At 35.7% G+C, this 21988-nt stretch overlaps 1 protein-coding gene and 1 pseudogene across 2 annotated transcripts in view; both read left to right on the top strand.

Moving 5' to 3' along the window:
* The window catches only part of CPQ (carboxypeptidase Q), a 344836-nt gene that overhangs the window by 85788 nt on the left and 237060 nt on the right, over positions 1-21988 (top strand). For both annotated transcript variants that reach the window (XM_030303994.2, XM_030303995.2), the window contains exon 3: positions 21045-21252. In XM_030303994.2, coding sequence (XP_030159854.1) covers positions 21045-21252 — 208 coding nt within the window. The remainder of the gene's footprint in view (positions 1-21044; positions 21253-21988) is intronic.
* LOC115506588 lies at positions 13025-13121 on the top strand (annotated as a pseudogene).

Raw genomic sequence — 21988 nt, 5'->3', positions numbered from 1 at the left:
TCCTACAGATCAGACAAACAAGAAAACACCCTCACTGAAATGGGTAGGAAAGACTAAGACACACTCTCCCTATAGACCTCAACTCTAGTAGGTCTATAGGTCTATATGTGGTTGGAAGGTATTTCACAACACCCAGCTTTTTCCTGAGGAGCAAAGTGTTTGTACCCAACACCTTTTGTACCCAGCTTTTAAGACTTCCACCTGAGGGACAGGCCCTCATAACATCTGCCACTGAAAGCCAACATGACTTCTGTACAGGAGACAAAAGCAAAGACAAAGTTCGGAAAGGGCTTGTGAGGACTCACTGTGGCTATCCACCTCAGCCTCAGCACAGCGGGAGTAGATAGAAATACTTACATCTCAGGGGCGCCTGGGTGGCGCAGTCGGTTAAGCGTCCGACTTCAGCCAGGTCACGATCTCGCGGTCCGGGAGTTCGAGCCCCGCATCAGGCTCTGGGCTGACGGCTCAGAGCCTGGAGCCTGTTTCCGATTCTGTGTCTCCTTCTCTCTCTGCCCCTCCCCCGTTCATGCTCTGTCTCTCTCTGTCCCAAAAATAAATAAACGTTGAAAAAAAAAAATTTAAAAAAAAAAAAAAAAAGAAAAAAAAAGAAATACTTACATCTCAGTATTTCCCTGAGAATCCTATTTGCATATTTTAAAAGCTCCTGCCTGAGGTCCGGCTTCTAAAGTATATGTCTAGGGGTTGACTGCAATCCTCCCCAGAGACTGATGAGGCAGGAGACACCGTCTTTGTGTTCTTCCTCTGGCCTACTCCACATCGCTGTTGTCTCCCTGGAAGCTGCATGTGCACACATCTGGCACCTCAGCTTTTGTCGCTGCCACCCAGAGGATACACCCTGGGATTGCCTGGCTCTAGTGGCCAGTAGGACCTGATTTTTTTTTTAATTAGAAAAAAATGAATCCCAGTACAGCTAACATACAGTGTTGTATTAACTTCAGGTGTACAATATTGTGATTCAACAAGTTTACACATTACTCAGTGCTCATCATGATAAGAGTATTCTTAATCCCTTTCACCTATTTCACTTAACACCCTTCCTACCTCCCCTCTGGTAACCATCTGTTAAGTCTCTATAATTAGGAGTCTGTTTTTTGGTTTGTCTCTTTTTTTCTTTGTCCATTTGTTTTGCTTCTTAAATTTCACATGAGTGAAATCACATGGTGTCTGTCTTTTTCTGACTGACTTATTTCACTTACCATTGTACTCTCTAGCTCTATCTGTATTTTTGCAGATGGCAAGATTTTATTCTTTTTTATGCTGAGTAATATTCCGTTGTATAGATATACCACATCTTTATCCATTCATCTATTGATGAACACTTGGGCTGCTTCCACAATTTGGCTATTGTAAATAATTTCGCAGTAAACACAAGGGTACATATATTTTTCCGAATCAGTGTTTTTTTCTTCTTTTTATTCTTCGGTTAAAAATCCAGTAGTTGGAACACTGGATCATAGGGTAATTCTCTTCTTAATTTTTTGAGGAAACTCCGTACTGTTTTACACAGTGGCTGCACCAGTTTGCATTCCCACCAATAGTGCAGAAGGGTTCCTTTTTCTCTATATCCTTACCAAGACTTGTTTTTTGTGTTTTTGATTTTGGCCATTCTGATAGGTGTGAAGTGATATCTCATTGTGGTTTTGATTTGCATTTCCCTGATGATTAGTGATGTTGAGCATCTTTTCATTTGTCTGTTGGCCATCTGTATGTCTTCTCTGGAGAAGTGTCTTCTCACGTCCTCTCCCATTTTTTATTTGGATTCTTTGGGGTATTTTTGGTGTTGAGTTGTGTAAAATCTTTATATGTTTTGGATATTACCCTTTATTGGATATGTCATTTGCAAATATCTGCTCCCATTCAGTAGGTTGTCTTTTGGTTTTGTTGTTTCCTTTGCTGTGGAGAAGCTTTTTATTTTGATGTAATCCCAATCTTTTTTTTTTTTTTTTGCTTTTATTTCCCTTATCTTAAGAGACATATCTAGAAAAATGTTGCTATGGCCAGTGTCAGAGATATTACTGCCTATGCTCTCTGCTAGGATTTTTATAATTTCAGGTCTCACATTTAGGCCCTCAATCCACTTTGAATTTATTTTTGTGTATGGTGTAAGAAAATAGTCCAATTTCATTCTTTTGAATGTAGCTGTCCAGTCTTCTCAATATCATTTGTTGAAGAGATTCATTTTCCCATTGCATATTCTAGCATTGTTTGTCAAAGATTAATTGACCATTTAATTTTGCATCTAGTTCTGGATTCTATTCTGTTCCATTGATCTATGTATCTATTTTTGTGCCAATACCATACTGTTTTGATTACTACGCCTTTGCAATATAACTTGAAATCTGGAATTGTGATACTTCCAGCTTTGTTCTTCTTTTTAAGATTGCTTTGGCTATTTGGGGTCTTTTGTGGTTCCATACAGACTTTAGGATTATTTCTTCTAGTTCTGTGAAAAATGCTGTTGGTGTGATAGGCTGTGATTGATAGGGATTGCATTAAATTTGGAAACTGCTTTTACATTTTAACAATATTTGTTCTTTATTTTTGTAATGTTCATTATTTATTTTGAGAGAGAGAGAGAGAGAGAGAGAGAGAGAGAGATCGCCAGCATGCATGAGCCAGGGAGGGTCAGAGACAGAGAGACAGAGAATCCCACAGAGTCCAACGTGGGCTCGATCCCATGACCTTGGGATCACGACCTGAGCCTAAATCAAAGTCACATGCTCATCTGATTGAGTCCCTCAGGTGCCCCAACAATATTTGTTCTTTCAATCCATGAGCATGAAATTATTTTTTTAATTTTTTAAATGTTTTTTTTTGAGAGAGACTCTGTGTGTGTGTGTGTGTGTGTGTGTGTGTGTGTGAGAGAGAGAGAGAGAGAGAGAGAGCAGGGTAGGGGAAAAGAGAGAGGGAGACACAGAATGCAAAGCAGACTTGAGGTTTTGAGCTGTCAGCATAGAGCCCGATGTGGGAGTCAAACTCACTAACGGTGAGATCATGACCTGAGCGGAATTTGGACACTTAACCCACTGAGCCACCCAGGTGCCCTGCATGTAATGTTTTTCCATTTGTTTGTATCGTCTTTAATTTCTTTCATTGGTGTTTTATAGTTCTCAGAGTATAGGCCTTTCACCTCCTTGGTTAAGTTTATTCCTAGATATTTTATTATTTTTGGTGCTGTTTATAAATAGAATTGTTTTCTTACTTTTTCTTTCTTCTGCTTTATTATTAGTGTATAGAAATGCAATGAATTTCTGTATATCAATTTGATATCCTGCAACCTTACTGAATGCATTGATCAGCTCTAGTAGTTTTTTGGTGGGGTCTTTAGAGTTTTCTATATCTAGGATCATGTCATGTGCAAATAGTGCAAATTTTATTTCTTTTTTACTAGTTTGGTTACGTTTTATTTCTTTTTATTGTCTAATTGCTGTAGCTAAAACTTCCGGTACTATGTTTAATAAGAACATAGTGAGAGTGGACATCCTTGTCTTGTTCCTGATCTCGGGGAAAAGCTCTCAGATTTTCACCATTGAGTATGATGTTGACTTTGTCAAATGCTTTTCTGCATGTGTTGATAATTATATGGTTTTAACCCTTTCTTTCAGTGTTGTGATGTATCGCATTGATTGATTTGCAAATATTGACCACGTGCACCTTTGTATCCCAAGAATAAATCCCACTTGATCATGGCAAATGATTTTTTTCATGTATTGTTGGTTTCAATTTTCAAATATTTTATTGAGGATTTTCACATCTATATTTATCAGAGATATTGGCATGTAGTTCTTTTTCTGGTAGTGTCTTTATTTGGTTTTGGTATCAGGGTAATGCTGGCCTCATAGAATGAATTTGGAAGCTTTCCTTCCTCTTCTATTTTTTGGAATAATTTGAGAAGAATACATATTAACTGTTCTTTAAATTTTTGGTTGAATTCACTTGTGAAGTCTTCTGGTCCTGGACTTTTGTTTGCTGTGAGTTTTTGATTTCTGAGTCAATTTCATTGCTGGTAATTCGTCTGTTCAAATTTTCTATTTCTTCTTTTTTCTTTATTCTGAGAGAGACAGAGAGGGAGAGAGAGAGAATCCCAAGCAGGCTCCCTGCTGTCAGCACAGAGCCTGCCACAGGGCTTAATCCCACAAATTGTGGGATCATGACCTCAGCCCAGATCAAGAGTTGGACGCTCAACTGACTGAGACACCCAGGTGCCCCTCTAGTTCCTCTTGATTCAATTTTTGGAGGCTATATGTTTCTAGGAATTTATTCATTTTTTCTAGATTGTCCAATTTGTTGACATATAATTTTCATATTTTCTCATAATCCTTTATATTTCTGTGGTGTTGGTTGTTATTTATCTTCTTTATATATATATATAATAAAGAAAAAACTATATATATTTATATCTATATAAAATATAGATATATTTTAAGTTTGTTTATTTATTTTGAAAGAGAGGGGGGAGAGGTAGAGACAGAGGTCAAAAGAGAATCTCAAGCAGGCTCCACACTGTCTGCCATGGAGCTCGATCGTATGACTGAGATCATTACCTGAGCCCAGATCAAGAGTTGGACATTCAACTGACTGAGCCACCCAGGTGCCCTCCTATTTCATTTAGTCCTCTGTCTTTCGTTCTATTTTTTTTCCTGATGAGTCTGGCTAAAGGTCTGTCTACTTTGTTGATCTTTTCAAAGAAAAGCTCCTGGTTTCTGGATCTGTTCTGTTGTTTGTTTGTTTTTAACTTCTATTTTTGCAGGACCTGCTTTTGCCACAGAACTTCAGCAAACAAAGAAACAGTTCTTACCCAGTGATCTCCTCAGGGCTAAATACATAGATAGCAGATACAAAAACTTATCTACTGGTCTTTCCCAGGAGTAAGTCTATTTGAGTATTTGAAAAGCTACTGTCTGAGAGCCTAAATTCTGATCAACCTGCATATAGATGATAACTGAGATCCTCCTTTTGGAATATTGACAAGTCTTAGCACATCCTCAACTACTGTGAGCCACTATGAATAAAGATGGCAGTGTGGACATTCACAAAGTTTTGAGAGACAACCAAAAGTTCAGCCCAGGCTAAATGATAAGATTCACCTCCTACATGAGACCACTCCCTCAAAACTGGGAGAGGTAGCTCTTTGATCTAAAGTACAAAAACCTATGAAGAGTGGTAAGAAAAATGAAGAAACAGAATATATTCCAAACAAAAGAACAAGATAAAACAGACCTTAATGAAATGTTGATGTATGATTTACCTGATACTGAATTGAAAACAATGGTCATTAAGATGCTTATGTGAGGTCTGAAGAACAATGCATGAACAAAGTGAGAATTTCAACACAAAGATAGAGAATATAAGAAAATACCAAACAGAAGTCACAGATACAGAAGGTAGAATAACTGCACTGAAAATTTTAAAGAGAAGTTTAATATCAGATAGGTCAAGCAGAAAAAAGGGTCAGGGAACTTGAAGACATGGTAGTGGAATTCATTCAGTCAGAGATGCAAAAAAAAAAAAAAGTGAATGAAAAAGACTTAAGATGGCTTAAAGGACTTATGGGGTACTATCAAGAGGACCAGTATTCTCATTATAGAGGTCCCAGATGCAGAAGAAAGAGAGAAAGGTGCATAAAGCTTATTCAAAGAAATAATGGCTGAAAATTCCCTAACCAGAGGAAGGAAACGGACATTTGGATCCAGGAAGCCCAGAGAGTTGCTCTGTAGAATAAGAATCCAAAGAGACCCACAATGGGACACATTATAATTAACATATCAAAAGTTAAAGTCAAGAAAAAAAACAGCTTGTTATGTATAAGGCAACACCAATAAGACTATCAGCAGGCTTTTCAGCAGAATCTTTGCAGGCAATAAGGGAATAATGTATAATTAGAATTTGTGAAGAGAGAAGAATTTAAATGTTCTCACCAAACCAACCAAAACCAAAACAAAAAAATGATGAGTATGTGAGGTAATGGATGTGTTAATTAACTAGATGAAGAGAATACTTTCACATTTGTCAATTATATCTCAAAGAGGCTGAAATAAAAAAACGTGTTATTTAAGGAATGGAATCATAGGGGCTGTTTGTTATCATAGTATAATTTCACCTATCTTGGTTGATGCACTGATCATATTTAAATGAATCTGGGGAATGTGGCTTAGACCTTGTAGTCATCAAGTGGACCCACACTCACCTTCATTTTCATGAATTATGTGCCAGATCATAATATGCACCCTCAGATTCTCAAACAATGGGGAATATTTCCCCCTACCCATCTATTTTCAAAGTGTTTCTTTAGCTGACTTCAGGCATATTTGATAACTCATATCACATACAAATATAAGCATTCATACTTCATTCTCACAATATTTATGATTGATTAGCCTTGTCCATATTTTTATGTTGCTCTGACAAATATCAATAGCATCTTTAAGATAAAGGCTTTTTAAAGTCCAAACTTTATAGTTGTATAAAGAGAAGAAAATTCAAAAGAGAAAAAATGCTGTCATTTCTCCTGCCATCTAATTTCTGTGATCCTATATTTCTTTCTTTTCTTTGTGCATATAACTTTATATTGCTTGTCATAGTTTACAAAGAATTTGTCATTTTCTCTATATTGTCAAAAATTTCATATTGTTTTATAGATTTCATAATTAACATTTTAATGGCTACAAATACTCCACTGAAATTGAATAACATAATTTATTCCACAATTTCCTTATTGAGCTTTTAGGCTGCTCCTATTTTTAAAAAGAGTTACTGTTAGAATAAATCATTTTAAACAAATATGCTAGACCACATACATCTAATCAACATTACTGTGTAAGTACCTTCTAAGTCTAAACACATATTCTAACACAGGTGTCATTGATGTAAACATCTCTGATACTTCTTTTTTGAGATTGTCTTTAAAGCCAATTGATAAAGCTACACATTTAACAGTCATTTCCCAGCCAACTAGTTTTCAACAAAGCAGGAAAGAGTATCCAGTGGAAAAAAGACAGTCTCTTCAGCAAATGGTGCTGGGAAAACTGGGCAGTGACATGAAGAAGAATGAAACTAGACCACTTTCTTACACCATACACAAAAATAAATTCAAAATGGATGAAAGACCTAAATATGAAACAGGAAACCATCAAAATCCTAGAGGAGAAAACAGGCAGTAACCTCTTTGACCTTGGCCACAGCAATTTCTTACTAGACATGTCTCCCAAGGCAAGGGAAATAAAAGCAAAAATGAACTCTTGGGATCTCATCAAGAAAAAAAGCTTCTATACAGTGAAGGAAACAATCAACAAAACTAAAAAGCAGCCAACGGAATGAGAGAAGATATTTGCAAATAACATATCTAATAATGGGTTATTATCCAAAGTCTATAAAGAGGTTATCAAACTCACCACCCCCCAAATAATAATAATCCAGTGAAGAAATGTGCAGAAGACATGAATAGATACTTTACTAAAGAAGACATCCAGATGGCTAACAGACACATGAAAAGATGGTAACATTACTCATCATCAGAGAAATACAAATCAAAACCAAAATGAGATACCACCTCACACCTGTCAGAATGGCTAAAATTAACAACTCAGGAAACAACAGATGTTGGTGAGGATGCAAAGAAATGGGAACCCTTTTGCCCTGTTGGTGGGAATGGAAACTGGTGCAACCACTCTGGAGAACAATATAGAGGTTCCTCAAAAAATTATAAATAGAATTACCCTATGACCCAGCAATTGCACAACTAGGTATTTACTCAAAGGATACTAGTGTGGTGTTTCAAAAGGGCACATGCACCCCAGTGTTCGTAGTAGCGCTATTAACAATAGCCAAATTATGGAAAGAGCCCAAATGTGAATTGATAAAGAAGATGTGGTACCTACATACAATGGAATATTACTCGGTGATCAAAATGAATGAAATCTTGCCATTTGCAACAACATGTATGGAGTTAGGGTGTATTATGCTAAGTGAAATAAGTAAGTCAGAGAGACAAATATCATACGATTTCACTCCTATGTGGAATCTAAGAAACAAAGCAGCCAGACATAGGAGAAAGGAAGGAAAACCAAGATAAAAACAGAGGGAGGCAAACCATAAGAGACTCTTAAGTACAGACAATAAACTGAGGGTTGCTGGAAGGGAGGTAGGGAGGTGGGTCGAGGGATGGGCTAAATGGGTGATGGGCATAAGGAGGGCACTTGTTGGGATGAGCACTGGCTGTTGTATGTAAGTGATGAATCACTGGGTTTTACCCCTGAAACCAATACTACACTGTATGTTTACTTACATATTTATTTAACTTGAATTTAAATAAATACATTTTTAAAAAGTTATTTTAGTCTTTTGTATCTTGGTTTTGGACTCTTCATCATTTGTTCTTTTGTTCATATTTTGGCTGTCTCCAAAAATCAATTCTAATTTTAAAGTACCTAATTTTACCTCCATTTTGACCATTTGGAAGGCTGCCAAAGTGTTCTGAAGGCAATTTTAGAGGGAAAAGTTCCAAAAATATTTAGAGCAATGGGCAATTACTGCAATAACTGTGCAGCCTCCTGCAGTGATAGCTTTGGAGAGCTAACACTCCTTTTGTTATGTGGATTTGGGTAGGTCTGTTACTATATTCATTAAGTCCATAACTCTGTAGTCAACTCTTCATGAGAAGACTATCATCCCAAATAATCTCGCTTCCTTGAGAGCAGGGGTGATTCTTTCACAGAACCTGTATTCATGCCTTACAGATAGTACATACCTGTTATATATTTGTCATAGGTCTCTAGCAATGAATAATCTGTCTAGAATACACTTTTTCCATTGGCAAGCACCTACTTTTGAATAAACTCTTCTGGTGAAGGCTTGAACTCTCTAACACTGGGACCAACAACATCTGCATCACCTGGGAATTTGTTAGAAATGCATATTACTTGGCCCCACTCTGCAACTCCTGAATCAGAAATTCTGGATGTTAGACACAATGATCTGTGCTTTATCAAAACCTCCATGTGATTCTGATACATAATACATGATCAAGAAATAGTAAAGTTTGGAAAAAACTAGAAATAAAATTCCTGGAGATAATAGTATGATGGGAGAAAGTTGATGTCAGAGGCCATAGGTTATAAAACTCAGTGTGTTCTGAGTACATATTCTGGACTAAAAATTGTGCTATAACACTGGGTACGTAAAAGCAAAAGAAAAAGATAATGTCTTTGTTTTCATAGAGTTGGTGGTCTAGGATAGGTAAAGGATGAGTAATAGATTAAAATATATAGATACAATGCTCTGTGATACTTCAGTATAGAAGCATATGTAAATATGGGTGGTGATGATCATAAGTACCATTTATAAGTCACAAGTTATCTGTCAGGCACAGTGTAGTGCTTTCCATCACAATATATCATTTTCTCAGTCTGGCCATTAGAAGGAATATAAATATTAAGAGGTTCTATGTGGCTTGAATAGGTTCCCTTGAATCTGGAAAGAAAATCTTAGTCTCAACATTCACTCTTCCGTGCCCAGAGCACTTGAGCCATTCATGAACTCTGCGTTTGTCAGTTCCCTTCAGAAATGGGTATATGGGCACCTATCTCAGAATTGATTTGCAGATTAAATAAGGTAATGTATGAAGTTGCTTAGCTCAGTATGTCCTAAATATTCAATAGATAGTAATGTCTTTATTTCTGTTGACAGTAATCATCAACATTACCACTACCAATATCATCAAAATCGTTATTATTTTTATTAGAGTGGTAAGTGGCAATATAATATAAATTCTATATGAGTTAAGAAGACAGACTGAAGCCAGACTGCCAGAGTTCAGTTCTGGCTTCTTCAGCCTCTAGCCATGAGACCATGGCTTATCCTCTCTGTACTTCAATTTCCTTAACTCTAAGGTGGGGGCCTTGAGTACTTACTTCATAGGGTTGTAGTGACTGGTAAATGAATTAATGCATGTCAAACACCCGGAACATGACCCGCCCTGTAGTGTATGCTCAGTAAGTGCTGGCTGGTATTATCATTAATTTGGGGGGGAATGTGCCATGGACTGCTCTCTCAGAGAGTTTAACTTCTCTCTATGGTATGTTGTGATTTTGATGGAAAGGTTTATGTTTTAGGGGCCCTTGGAATAAAAATATCACTATTCCTTAATTCTGTAGGCATTAAGATTCCACTGCTTAAGTAAAAGCCTTTTTGTGGTGCCTAAAAATAAGGGGGGGGGAATAATACCAAAATAAAGCTTAAAAAAGGCCAAGGGGAAGAAAATTTTAAATCAAAGGGCAGGACATCCATTTTTACTTTATGGAAATGTATTATTTAAGCAAATTTACTGATAATGATGCACAGATGCTGTTTGTAGGCACGATTTTCTTCCTTTGAAGTAACTGAGTGCTGATTTCCTATCTGTGCCAGCAGTGTTTTCTGAATTAATTCTGTGCCCCTCTATATCATTGTGGGAAAGAGAGCTTATACAACTTTTCTGAAGATTAGAAGACTAAAAGGTACCTATTGCCTCAGAGGCTGAGAAGATGTACGCAAATGTGAATAAACAGTTAAAACACTACCAGGTGCACAGGAAGAGTCCTTGAACACAAACACGATTGACATCAAGAAAATATTAGCTTTGTAATTCTGCCTGGATGGCACATTGATGGACCAGCACTGCAGAAGGATTCAGCTGCAAGCATTTCATGTAATTGATGGTGGAAGAAAAGAAAATTTCAACAGATATTTTGCTGTTAATTTGCCACAGGTGCTCAAATGCCTGTGACCTAGTATGTCAAGGATTCAAAATGCTACTGTGATAGCTTCAGGCTTTGCTTCCAGGTTATTTTACAGACTGTGGCATACATTTTTAAGAATTTAATTCTGTTTATTGGTAATGTTGCAGTTCACGATTATAATCTAACAGGATGAGTGTAGTTTCTCAATCAAGTGGATATTAATTTATATCACTCAGATTCATGTTCAATTTTTTTATCATGTGCATTCTGTCTTCTTTTATTTTAACTTAACTTTATTTTATTTTATTTTATTTTATTTTATTTTATTTTATTTTATTTTATTTCTTTTATTTTATTCTTTTATTTTAACTTAACATTTTAACTTAACATTATTTTAACTTTTAGTTTAACTTAAACATTATTTTATTTTAACTTAACATTATTTCATCTACATGTTTCCCGATACTGCTTTTGGCCATTTACTTTCCATGCCAGTCTTTCATTTTCTTGCTACCTCTAATGGATTGTTTCTAGATTTTCACATTTATACACAGAGATGCAGGGAGCATCTTAATATAAAATTTTTTTCTTATTTTATAATACTGCCAACGAGTTTGTTCTCCAAAGCAGAAGAAACAAAGTAAGAATTTTTATAGTTCTTGCTACATATTGGGAGATCACATTCTAGAAATATTAAACTAATTTAACAGTACCATCAGCATGGAATATGGTATTTATCTTTTGTGACTGCCTTATTTCACTTAGCATAATGCCCTCAATGTTTCATGTTGTAGCATATGTCAGAATTTCCTTCCTTTTTTTTTTTTTAATTTTTTTTAACGTTTATTTATTTTTGAGACAGAGTGAGACAGAGCATGAACAGGGGAGGGGCAGAGAAAGAGGGAGACACAGAATCTGAAACAGGCTCCAGGCTCTGAGCTGTCAGCACAGAGCCCGACGCGGGGCTCGAACTCACGGACCATGAGGTCATGACCTGAGCCGAAGTCGGACGCTTAACCAACCAAACCACCCAGGCGCCCCGAGAATTTCCTTCCTTTTTTAAGGCTGAATAATATTCCATTGCATGTATATACCACAATTTTTTATCCATTTGTCTATTGATGAACACTGGGGTAACTTCCATATTTCAGCTATTGTGAATAATGCTGTTATGAACATGGGTGTACAAATACATCCTTGAGACCATGCTTTTAATTATTTTGGGTATAAGTCCAGAAGTGGAATTGCCAGATCATATGGTTATTCTTTATTTTTTAAGGAACCACCATACTATTTTCCTAAGTGTGTCCATTTTACATTCTCCATTATAGCACACTAGGGCTCTAATTTTTCTACCTTCTCACCAACACTTGTTATTTTCTGTTTTCCTAATAGGTGTGAGGTGGTATCTCATTAGTTTTGATTTGCATTTCCCTAATGATTAGTGATGTTGAGCATCTTCTCATGGGCTTATTGACCACTTGTATATTTTCTTTGTTGAAATATCTATTGAAGTCTTTTCCACTGTTGAATTGGGTTGTCTGGTTTCTGTCATTCAGTTTTGGGAGTTCTGTATTTATTCTGAATGTTAATTCCTTATCAGGGCTATGATTTGCAAGCATTTTCTTCCATTATGTACATTGCCTTTTTACCTGTTGATATTGCCTTTTGATGCACAAAATTTTCTAATATTCATGAAATCTAATTTGTCTATTTTGTTGCCTTTACCTTTGATGTCATTTCCAAGAAATCAAGGCCAAATCTAATGTCATGAAGATTTTGCCCTATATTTTTCTTCTAGGAGTTTTATAGTTCTAGATCTTTTATTTAAATCTTTGATCCATTTTGCGTTAATTTTTCTGTATGATGTTAAATAAGAGTCCTACTTCATTCTTTTGCATGTGGATATCCAGTTTTCCCAGCACCATTTGTTGAAAAGTCTGCCCCATTGAAAGGTCTTTGCACCTGTCAAAACCCCATATATTTGAGGGTTTGTTTCTGGGCTCTCTATTCTATACCATTGGTCTATATGTCTGTGTTTATGCAAGTATAACACTATTTTGCTTGTGGTAGCTTTGTAGTAAGTTTTGGAATTAGAAGTGTGAGTCTTCCAGATTTGTTCTCTTTCAAGATTACTTCAGCTATTAAGGATCTATTGAGGTGCCATATAGATTTCAGGATGGGTTTTTCTATTTCTGCAAAGCACATATTTGGTATTTTGATAAGGATTGCATTGAAGCTGTTGAGTGCTTTGGGGAGTATTGACATCTTAACAGTATAAGTCTTCTATCGCTTCTCGGCCTTTTGGCTAAGATCAAGTGTAGTAACAATATAAGTCTTCTAATCCATGAACATGGTATTTGTTTTTGTTTATTTGTATTTTCTTTAATTGCTTTCAGCAGTGTTTTGTAGTTTTCATTGTATAAGTCGTTCACCTTCTTGGTTAAGTTAATTCCTAAGTATTTTAGTCTTTTGATATTATTGTAAATGGAATTGTTTTTGTAATTTCCTTTTCAGATTGTTTGTTGTTCATGTATAGAAATGCATCTGATTTTTATGTGTTGGCTTTGTATCTTGTTACTTTGGTGAAATCACTTATTAGTCCTAACAGGTTTTTGTGTGGAATCTTTACTGTTTTCTACATATAGATCACATCATCTGTGAACACATGTAGTTTTATTTTTCCTTTTCTAATTTAGATGCCTTCTTTTTATTGCATGATTTCTCTGACAAGAACTTTCAGTACTGTGTTGAATAGAAGTTGCAAAAGTTAGCATCCTTGCCTTGTTCCTGATTTTAGAGGAAAATCTTTCAGTTTTTCACCATTGAGTATAAAGTCCATCATGTCCAGGGCTTTTCCTTGTTAGGAGATTTTTAATCACTGATTCAGTTTCCTTACTAGTTAAAGATGTATTCAGAAGCGACTCTTAAAAACTGAGAACAAACTGAGGGTTGATGGGGGGTGGGAGGGAGGGGAGGGTGGGTGATGGGTATTGAGGAGGGCACCTTTTGGGATGAGCACTGGGTGTTGTATGGAAACCAATTTGTCAATAAATTTCATAAAAAAAAAGATGTATTCAGATTTTCTATTTTTTTATGATTTAGAGTTAATAGGTTTCATGTTCCTAGAAATTTGGCCATTTCATTTAGGTTTTCCAGTTTGTTAGCATATAATTGTTCATATACTCTCTTATATCCTTTATTTCTGTGGAATCAGTAAGGAATGTCCCCAGTTTTATTGCTGACTTTAGTAATGTGACTGTTCTCTCTCTATTTTTTAGTCCATCTAGCTAAAGGTTTTTCAATTTTGTTGATCTTTTCCAAGGACCAACTTTTGGCTTCATTGATTTTCTCTGTTGCTTTTCTATTCTCTGTTTCATTTATCTCTGCTCTAATCTTTGTTTCCTTTCTTTCACTAGCTTTGAGTTTAGTTTGTTCTTCTTTTTCTATTTCTAGTTACTTAAGTTGTAAAGTTTGATTGATTTGAGATCTTTCCTGTTTTTTAATGTAAGCATTTGTTGCTATAAACTTCTCTTAGCAGTGCTTTGCTGCATTCTGTATGTTTTGGTATGTTGTGGTTTTGTTTTCATTCATTTCTAAATATTTTATAATTTCCCTCATGATTTCTTCTTTGATCCATTGGCTGGTTAGGAGTGTGCAGTTTAATTTCCACAAATTTGTGACTTTTCATTTACCTTCTTTATCTAACTTCATTCTGTTGTGACCAGGGAAGATACTTTGCATGAAACATATCTTTTTATTGATCTATTTTATTATTATTTTAAAGTTTATTTATTTATTTTGAGACAGACAGAGAGAGCACAAGCAGAGGAGGGGCAGTGAGGGGGGCTGGACACAGGATCCAAAGCGGGGTCTGTGCTGACAGCAGAGTGCCTGATGCGGGGCTGGAACTCAGCTGAAACCAAGAGTCAGACACTTAACTGCGCCACCCAGGTGCCCCAATACGTATCTTTTTAAATCTGTAGAGACACAGTTTGTGGCCTAAGGTGGTCTATCCTGGAAAATATTCCATGTCCTTGAGAAGAGTGTGTATGCTGTTGTTGGATAGAGTGGTCTGTGAGATCTAGTGGGTTTATTGTGTTAAGTCCTCTGTTTCCTTACTTATCTTTTGTCTGGCTGTTCTGTGAAAAGGAGGTATATACAAAATGACTTCTAAAGGCTGAAGGACACATAAAAGTGAAGAAAAAAATAAAGAAGTCCAGCTTGATTAGAAATGGTTTATTAAGGGGACTCGTGGACAGAAGTGTGTTTTAGGTGGGTACAAAGCGAGCAGATCTCTGTAACTCCATCTCCCTTAGGACCTGCTTTTATAGCCCTAGAGTCTGAGAGTACATGCTGAGGGACTATCCAAGAGAAGAATGTTTAAGAACAGGTATGTGCCACAGGTTTCTCTATCCACTATTGAGAATTGAATATTGAAGTGTCAAATTGTTGTTCTAGAACTATCTATTTCTACGTTCAATTCTGTCAGTTTTGGTTCATATATATTGATGGTCTATCATTAGGTACATAAATGTTTATAATTGTGAATATCTTCTTGCTGTATTGACACTTTTATTAATATATATAATGTTCTTCTTTGTCTCTTATAAACTTTTTGATTTAAAGTCCATTTTGTCTGGTATCATTATAGCCACCCCTATTGTTTTTTAGTTAATATTTGCATGGAATATCTTTTTTCATCCTTTCATTTTCAAAATATTTCTGTCTTTAGCTGTAAAGTGAGTCTCTTTTAGATTGCATATAGTTGGATCATTAAAAAATCCATTTGCCAATCTCTGTCTTTTGATTAGAGATTTTAATCTATTTACATTTAAAGTAATTATTGCTAAGCAGAGTCTTATTTCTTTCATTTTGCTATTTGCTCCCTTTATGCCTTTCAGCTCTTTTTTTGTCCCTCATTTGCTGCATTACTGTCTTTTTTGTGTGTTTAGCTGATTTTTTGTAGTGGAATATTTACATTTCTTTTTCATTTGCTTTTGTTTATGTTCTAGAGCTATTTCTTTGTGGTTACCATGGGGATTACATTGAATATCCTAAAGTTATAGTACTCTAATTTGAATTTATGCCAGCTTAACTTCAATAACATCTAAAAACTCTGCTCCTTTTCAGCTCTACCCCCATGCTTTTTGGTCATTGATATCACAAAATTACATCTTAATATGTTATGTGTCCCAAAACATAAACTAATGATTATTTTAAATGTATTGGTCTCTTAAATCATTTAGGAAACACAAAAATGAAGCTACAAACCGTTGTTACAATTAAAAATAGCTTTTATAATTGCCCATTTATTTCTCTTTATTGAGATCTTTATTTCTTTATATGGCTTCAAGTTACTGTCCAGTATCCTTTCATCCTCTAGGACTCCCTTGAGCATTTCTTACAGGGCAGGTTTACTTCACTATCTTCCCAGAATCCTTTATAATGGCTTCTTCCAGTAACTTTAATTTTGGATTTATATATTTGATTTGAAGCTGTATATTTTTGAAAAGAAAGGTTTAATATTAATATTTATAATTTTTAAATATGCAGTGCACCATTTATTTTGGTCTTGCAAATGTTGGGAATATATTTGGATACAAATAAAAAGAAATTTGACTCATTGTGGCTGTTTTAGTCAGTCTTCTTTAAGAAAAAGAGAACCAATAGGCTACACACACACACACACACATACACACACACACACATATAGTTTTATTATGAGGAATTGGCTTACATGATTATGGAGGCTGTGAAGTCACAAGATCCATAGCCAGCAAGCTGGCTGAATCAGTTAAGCTATATTCACAAAGTTATACAACCATCCATCACTATCCAATTTTAGAATATTGTCATCATCCCAAAAGGAAACCCCATAGCATTCACTGCCCATTTTCCTCTCTCCTGACCAGCTCTAGGCAACCTAAATTTTACTTTTTACCTCTACCAATTTACCTATTCTAGACACTTCATATAAGTAGAATTTTACAGTATGTGGTCTTTTTTTACTTCTTTCACTTAAGATAATGTTTTCAAGTTTCATCCATGTTGTATCATGTATAAAAACATAATTTTTTATTACTGAATAAGATTCCATTGTATGGACATACAATTTGTCCGTTCATGAGCTAATGGACATAAGGTTGTTTTTTACCTTTGACTATTATTAATAATGCTGCTATGAATGTTTGTGTGCAAGTCTTTGTGTGAACATATATTATAAATTCTCTTGAATATAGACCTAGTAGTACATGTTTCACTTTTTAAGGGACTGTCAAATTGTTTTTCAAAGTGGCTATGCCATTTTACATTCCCATCAGCAATGTACAAGCATTCAAATTTTTCTACATCCTTGCCAATACTTGTTTTTATCTTTTTGATCATAGCCATCCTAGTGGGTATGAAGTGACATTTCATAGTGGTTTTTTTTCATAGTGGTTCTAATTTGCATTTTCCTGCTGTCTAATGATATTAAGCATCTTGTTACATGCTTATAATCTGTATACTTTACTTGAAGAATGTCTATTCATATTCTACCCATTTTTTAATTGGGTAGCCATTTTATTTTTGAGATCTTAAGAGGTCTTTAGATATTTTAGATACAAGTGCCTTATCAGGTATATGATTTGCAAAGTTTTTCTCCCATTCTTTATGTTGTCTTTTCTCTTTTTGCTGGTATCTTTTGAAATCCAGAAGTTTACAATTCTGATAATTCAATTTATCTATTTTTTTCTTTTGTTGCTTGTGATTTGGGTATTGTATCTAAGAAACAATTACTTACCCAAGGTCATGAAGTTTTATAGTTTTAGCTCCTACATTTAGGTCTGTGATTAATTTTTTAATTAATTTTTGTATATGTTGTGATACGTGAATACAACTTTATTCTCTTACATGTGGTTATTTGGTTGGTCCCAGCACTGTTTCTCTGAAAATATTTTTCTATATCCACTGAATTGTCTTGGCACCTTTGTTGAAAATGAATTGGCCATTCTTTTAAAGGTTTATTTTTGGACTTTAAATTCTATTCTATTGATCTACCTATCCTTATACCAGTACCACACTCTCTTGCTACTATAGTTGTTTTTTTTTTTTTAATCATGAAGGAGTGTTAGATTTTGTCAAATGCTTTTTCAGCATCTGTTGGGGTGATCATGTGGTTTTTGTCCTTTTATATTATGTGATAAATTACATTCATTGATTTTTGGATGTTAATCCAACCTTGCATTTCTGTGATAAATCTCTCTTGGTCATGATGTATAATCCTTTTCATTTGTTGCTGGTGTCAGTTTGCTTGCATTTTGTTGGATAGTTTTGGTGGTTTTTTTTGCATTTATATTTAGAAAAGATGTTGGTCTGTAGTTTTCTTTTCTTCTGATATCTTTATCTGGTTTTGATATCAGTAATAGTGACCTTGTAGAACAAGTTGAAAAATGTTCCCTTATCTTATAGTTTTTGGAATAGTTTATAAAGAATTGGTATTAATTTTTAAATGTAATTGTTTTGAGTTTTTATGGCTTCCTTTATAGTATACCCTTTGCTATTGTTAAACTGCAAGCAGGGTTATAAATGGAGACAGAAAGGTATTGTTTAATGCTGATCATTTCCCTATAGAACAATTGATGGCAAAGGTACAGTACTCCAAATAAAAGTGTTGAGTCTTTATTCTGCCTACTTCTACTATACTACAGTGCTGGATACTGCACCACTGGGGGACGCTCTTAATTGCAGAAACAAATTATAAAGCTTTTATATTTTGAATTCAGAACCATAGTTGGAAGATGCCTTTCAGTGCTATTTTCTTCAGTGGAGCCATGTTAGGTACATGCCTAACTTACTGTCCCCACTTTAAGAATTCCTACCTGTAGCTTACTGATACAAATTTGTTTAGAACTATCATTTAAACAAAAATGAGCAAGGATGAGAGAGAGAGAGAGAGAGAGAGAGAGAGAGAGAGAGAGAGAGAGAGAAGTGGGCGGGACCAAGAAATAGACTCTTAACTCTAGAGAACAAACTTTGGTTTGATGGTTACTGGAAGAGGTAGGTGGAGGGAGGGGTTACATAGGTGATGGGGATTAAGGAAAGTACTTGTTGTGATGAGCACTGGGTGTTGTATGGAAGTGTTGAATCACTGTATTATATACCTAAAACCAATATTACACTGTATGTTAACTAACTGGAATTTAAATAAAAACTTAAAAAAAAAAAAAGACTGTTGTGAAGTGTTATACTTCTTAAGTAAGAAAGTCTGAGAACAGGAAAGTTTGTTGAATCCCAGACATCATGTAAGGTAATCCAAACAATAAATATTTAGATTGTCTTCCTATGTGTTTCCAAGTACCTTTGGTCATTAGTCACTGTCAACTCAATGGGAAAAATTAACACTGAAGAAATAATAATAGATAATGTTTACTAAATAATTACGATGTGCCAAACACTGTTTTAAGTTCTTTACATATACTATATCTTTTGTCTTCATAGCAATCTTATGGTGCTAATATTAGTGCTAATATTAGCGCTAATATGGTGCTAATATTAGTCAATACTAATATTATTCTCCACTTTACAGATGTGAAAACTCAGAAACAGAGAGGTCATCTAAGTTGCTTCATGTCGTGTGGGTAGAAAATGGTAGAGCCAGGATTTTACCTAGGTTATGTGACCCCATAGGCCATCTTGAACCAGGAGTTAGGGTAGATTAGGCATATTCCAGAGCAGGGATTCAATTCAGGGTTTCTGTGTTACAATTTTTGAGTTTATAAGTCCTTTGTCCCTCTCTTGATGAAGACTAACATTTTCAGTCAACATTTAAGAAATGTTCATAAAGGAAGTGCTAAGATGGTTCTAAGGATTTGAAATTAAACAGTCTCTCTCTACAGGGATGATGTAATAGACAAGTTAACAAAATAAATATTTAGCATTTATTGAGTGCTGTGTTTCGTGCATGGCAAGTTGACTCACTTGTATAAATTCACTGAATCTGCAAAATAACTCTATGAATTAAGGATGTATTATTATTATCACTTTTATTTATAGATGAAGCCACTGAAACAAATATATATAACTTGCTCAAGGTCAATTAGCAATAAGTGCCATAGCCCAGGTTTGAACCTGGATGGTCTTGCTCCAAAATCTCTGTTCTTAATCATTTTGCTGTGCAGTTACTCTAAGGAAGTAAATAGTCATCTGACATTGTCACAACAATGCAGTCACACCAAGAAAGCAGTGATAAGACTGGAACATTGTGTTTATGCATGTGGAGGTTGGAATCACTTCTGTAGGAGAGAAATGTGTTGTGGCTGAGAGGAGGAGAAAGGCTTTTTCTGCAAATCTGAGACAACCTGAGACAACCATGGAAATAAGGAAAGAAAAATTACTTTTAAAAGGGAGGCCATTAGCTTGTGCTTTACCAGAAGATGGGAATGCACTGATAGGGTGTGGTGCACACTTTGGAGCTGTGCCTGCTTGGTCCTGAGGGAGCTGTGGTTTGGGAGGGTTTAGAGTTGTGCCTCACGAGCGGAAAGGGTCAGTTTGAAAGAACAATTTTAGAAAGTGAGTTTGATAAACTCAATTAGCATGTATAGAGGTTGAACCAACAATAGATGAACAGAAACATCAATTACAAGTGTTTTTAGTAACCTAAGAAGCACCTGGAAATTAGCAGGAAAAACTTGACCATAGGGGCAATATTTCTTTCTTAGTGCCAAAATTGTAATAGTTGTCTCTTTCTTGTGGCAGTAACATCAGGGAGCAGGGTTTATTCGGCACTTTTCTTCATGGACGCACAAGCATGTCCCATTGTCCTAGTTTTCCTGCAAGGTGCCCTACCGTCTCTGTGTGTATGAGTGAGAAGAAAACGTGCCCAGAGCCATCAGTGACCAGAAAGCTGGATGTGTGTGGGCAGTTTTCCTCCAGATGTGTGGGTCCTCTGGTCTGCAGCCTTGAGGGACTTGAGAGCTTTCTTGGTCTCCTTGAACACTTGCATTCACTCACCTCTTGGTCATGAAGGCACTGTTAATGTTCTTTTGAATTTGAAGAAACTTGCAACTTTAAAGGATCATCACATTATCAAAATAAATGTCATGTAATGTTTTCAATGAGATGATTGTAAAGTTGAGGTTTCTAAGTTATTTTTTACCAAAAGGAAAAATTACATTCAAAAGCAAATAATCCAATATTGCCCACCCATCATCTTTCTCATATGCAAATGGAAATCAGTGAGAATCAAATGTCAAATACAGACACTTAAAAAAATACTTTTGGTCCGTTTTTACTTTTAAGATGACCTGGTGCCTTCTTTTTCTCAAGTCCTCACACAGGTATTCAGGAATACCAAGATGGTGTGCCAAAAATCCCAACAGCCTGTATTACAGTGGAAGATGCAGAAATGATGTCAAGAATGGCTTCTCGTGGGAACAGAATTGTTATTCAGCTGAAGATGGGGGCAAAGAACTATCCAGATGCTGATTCCTTCAACACTGTAGCAGAGATCATTGGCAGCAAGTACCCAGAGCAGGTGAGTCAAGGAAATAGATGGGCTGTCTTGGAGTAGGGTTTCATGGTCAAGTGTCAGTTTTTAGAGATGGTTGGGGAAAGAGAGAACCTGAATCTGCAGAGATGGTCCTTATAAACTCATTAATGGCAGGATCTTTGTATATATTTTTTCCAACCAAAAGTTCTACAACATATTGAAGGGTGGAATAGGATCCATGGTGTGGAAACTCAGCCTCTGAATAGCTGAGGGCAATACTTGTATATATGTGTTGTGTTTATTCCAACTGGAGCCAGGTTAGTATTTGAGATCATACCAATAGCTAATAGTTACTGTGCCTATTGTATGTATGGATTATGTTATTTGATTCTTTCAACATGTAGTAAAGTTGGATTTATTTTCATCATTTTATAGGTGAGGAAACTAATGTAGAAGGTAGCTCAGGTGCCTAACGTCCACACAGCTAGTAAGTGGCTGGGAAAGGACTGAAACCTAGGACCTTATAAATGTTAAACCAGGTTTTATTTTATTTTATTTAAAAAAATTTTTTAATTCTATTTGTTTATTTTGAGAGAGAGAGTGTGAGTGGGGGAGGAGTTGAGAGAGAAAGAGAGAGAGAGAGAGAGAGAGAGAGAGAGAGAGAATCCCAAGTAGGCTCCACACTGTCAGTGCAGAGCCTGACATGGGGCTTGAACTCAGGAACTGTGAGCCAAAATCAAGAGTCCAACGTTTAACTGACTGAGCCACCCAGGCACCTCTA

The sequence above is a fragment of the Lynx canadensis genome, chromosome F2 (assembly GCF_007474595.2).
Source record: "Lynx canadensis isolate LIC74 chromosome F2, mLynCan4.pri.v2, whole genome shotgun sequence".
Classification (NCBI taxonomy): domain Eukaryota; kingdom Metazoa; phylum Chordata; class Mammalia; order Carnivora; family Felidae; genus Lynx; species Lynx canadensis.
Note: the sequence above shows the minus strand (reverse complement) of the source record. Positions and strands in the feature narration are given on the sequence as shown.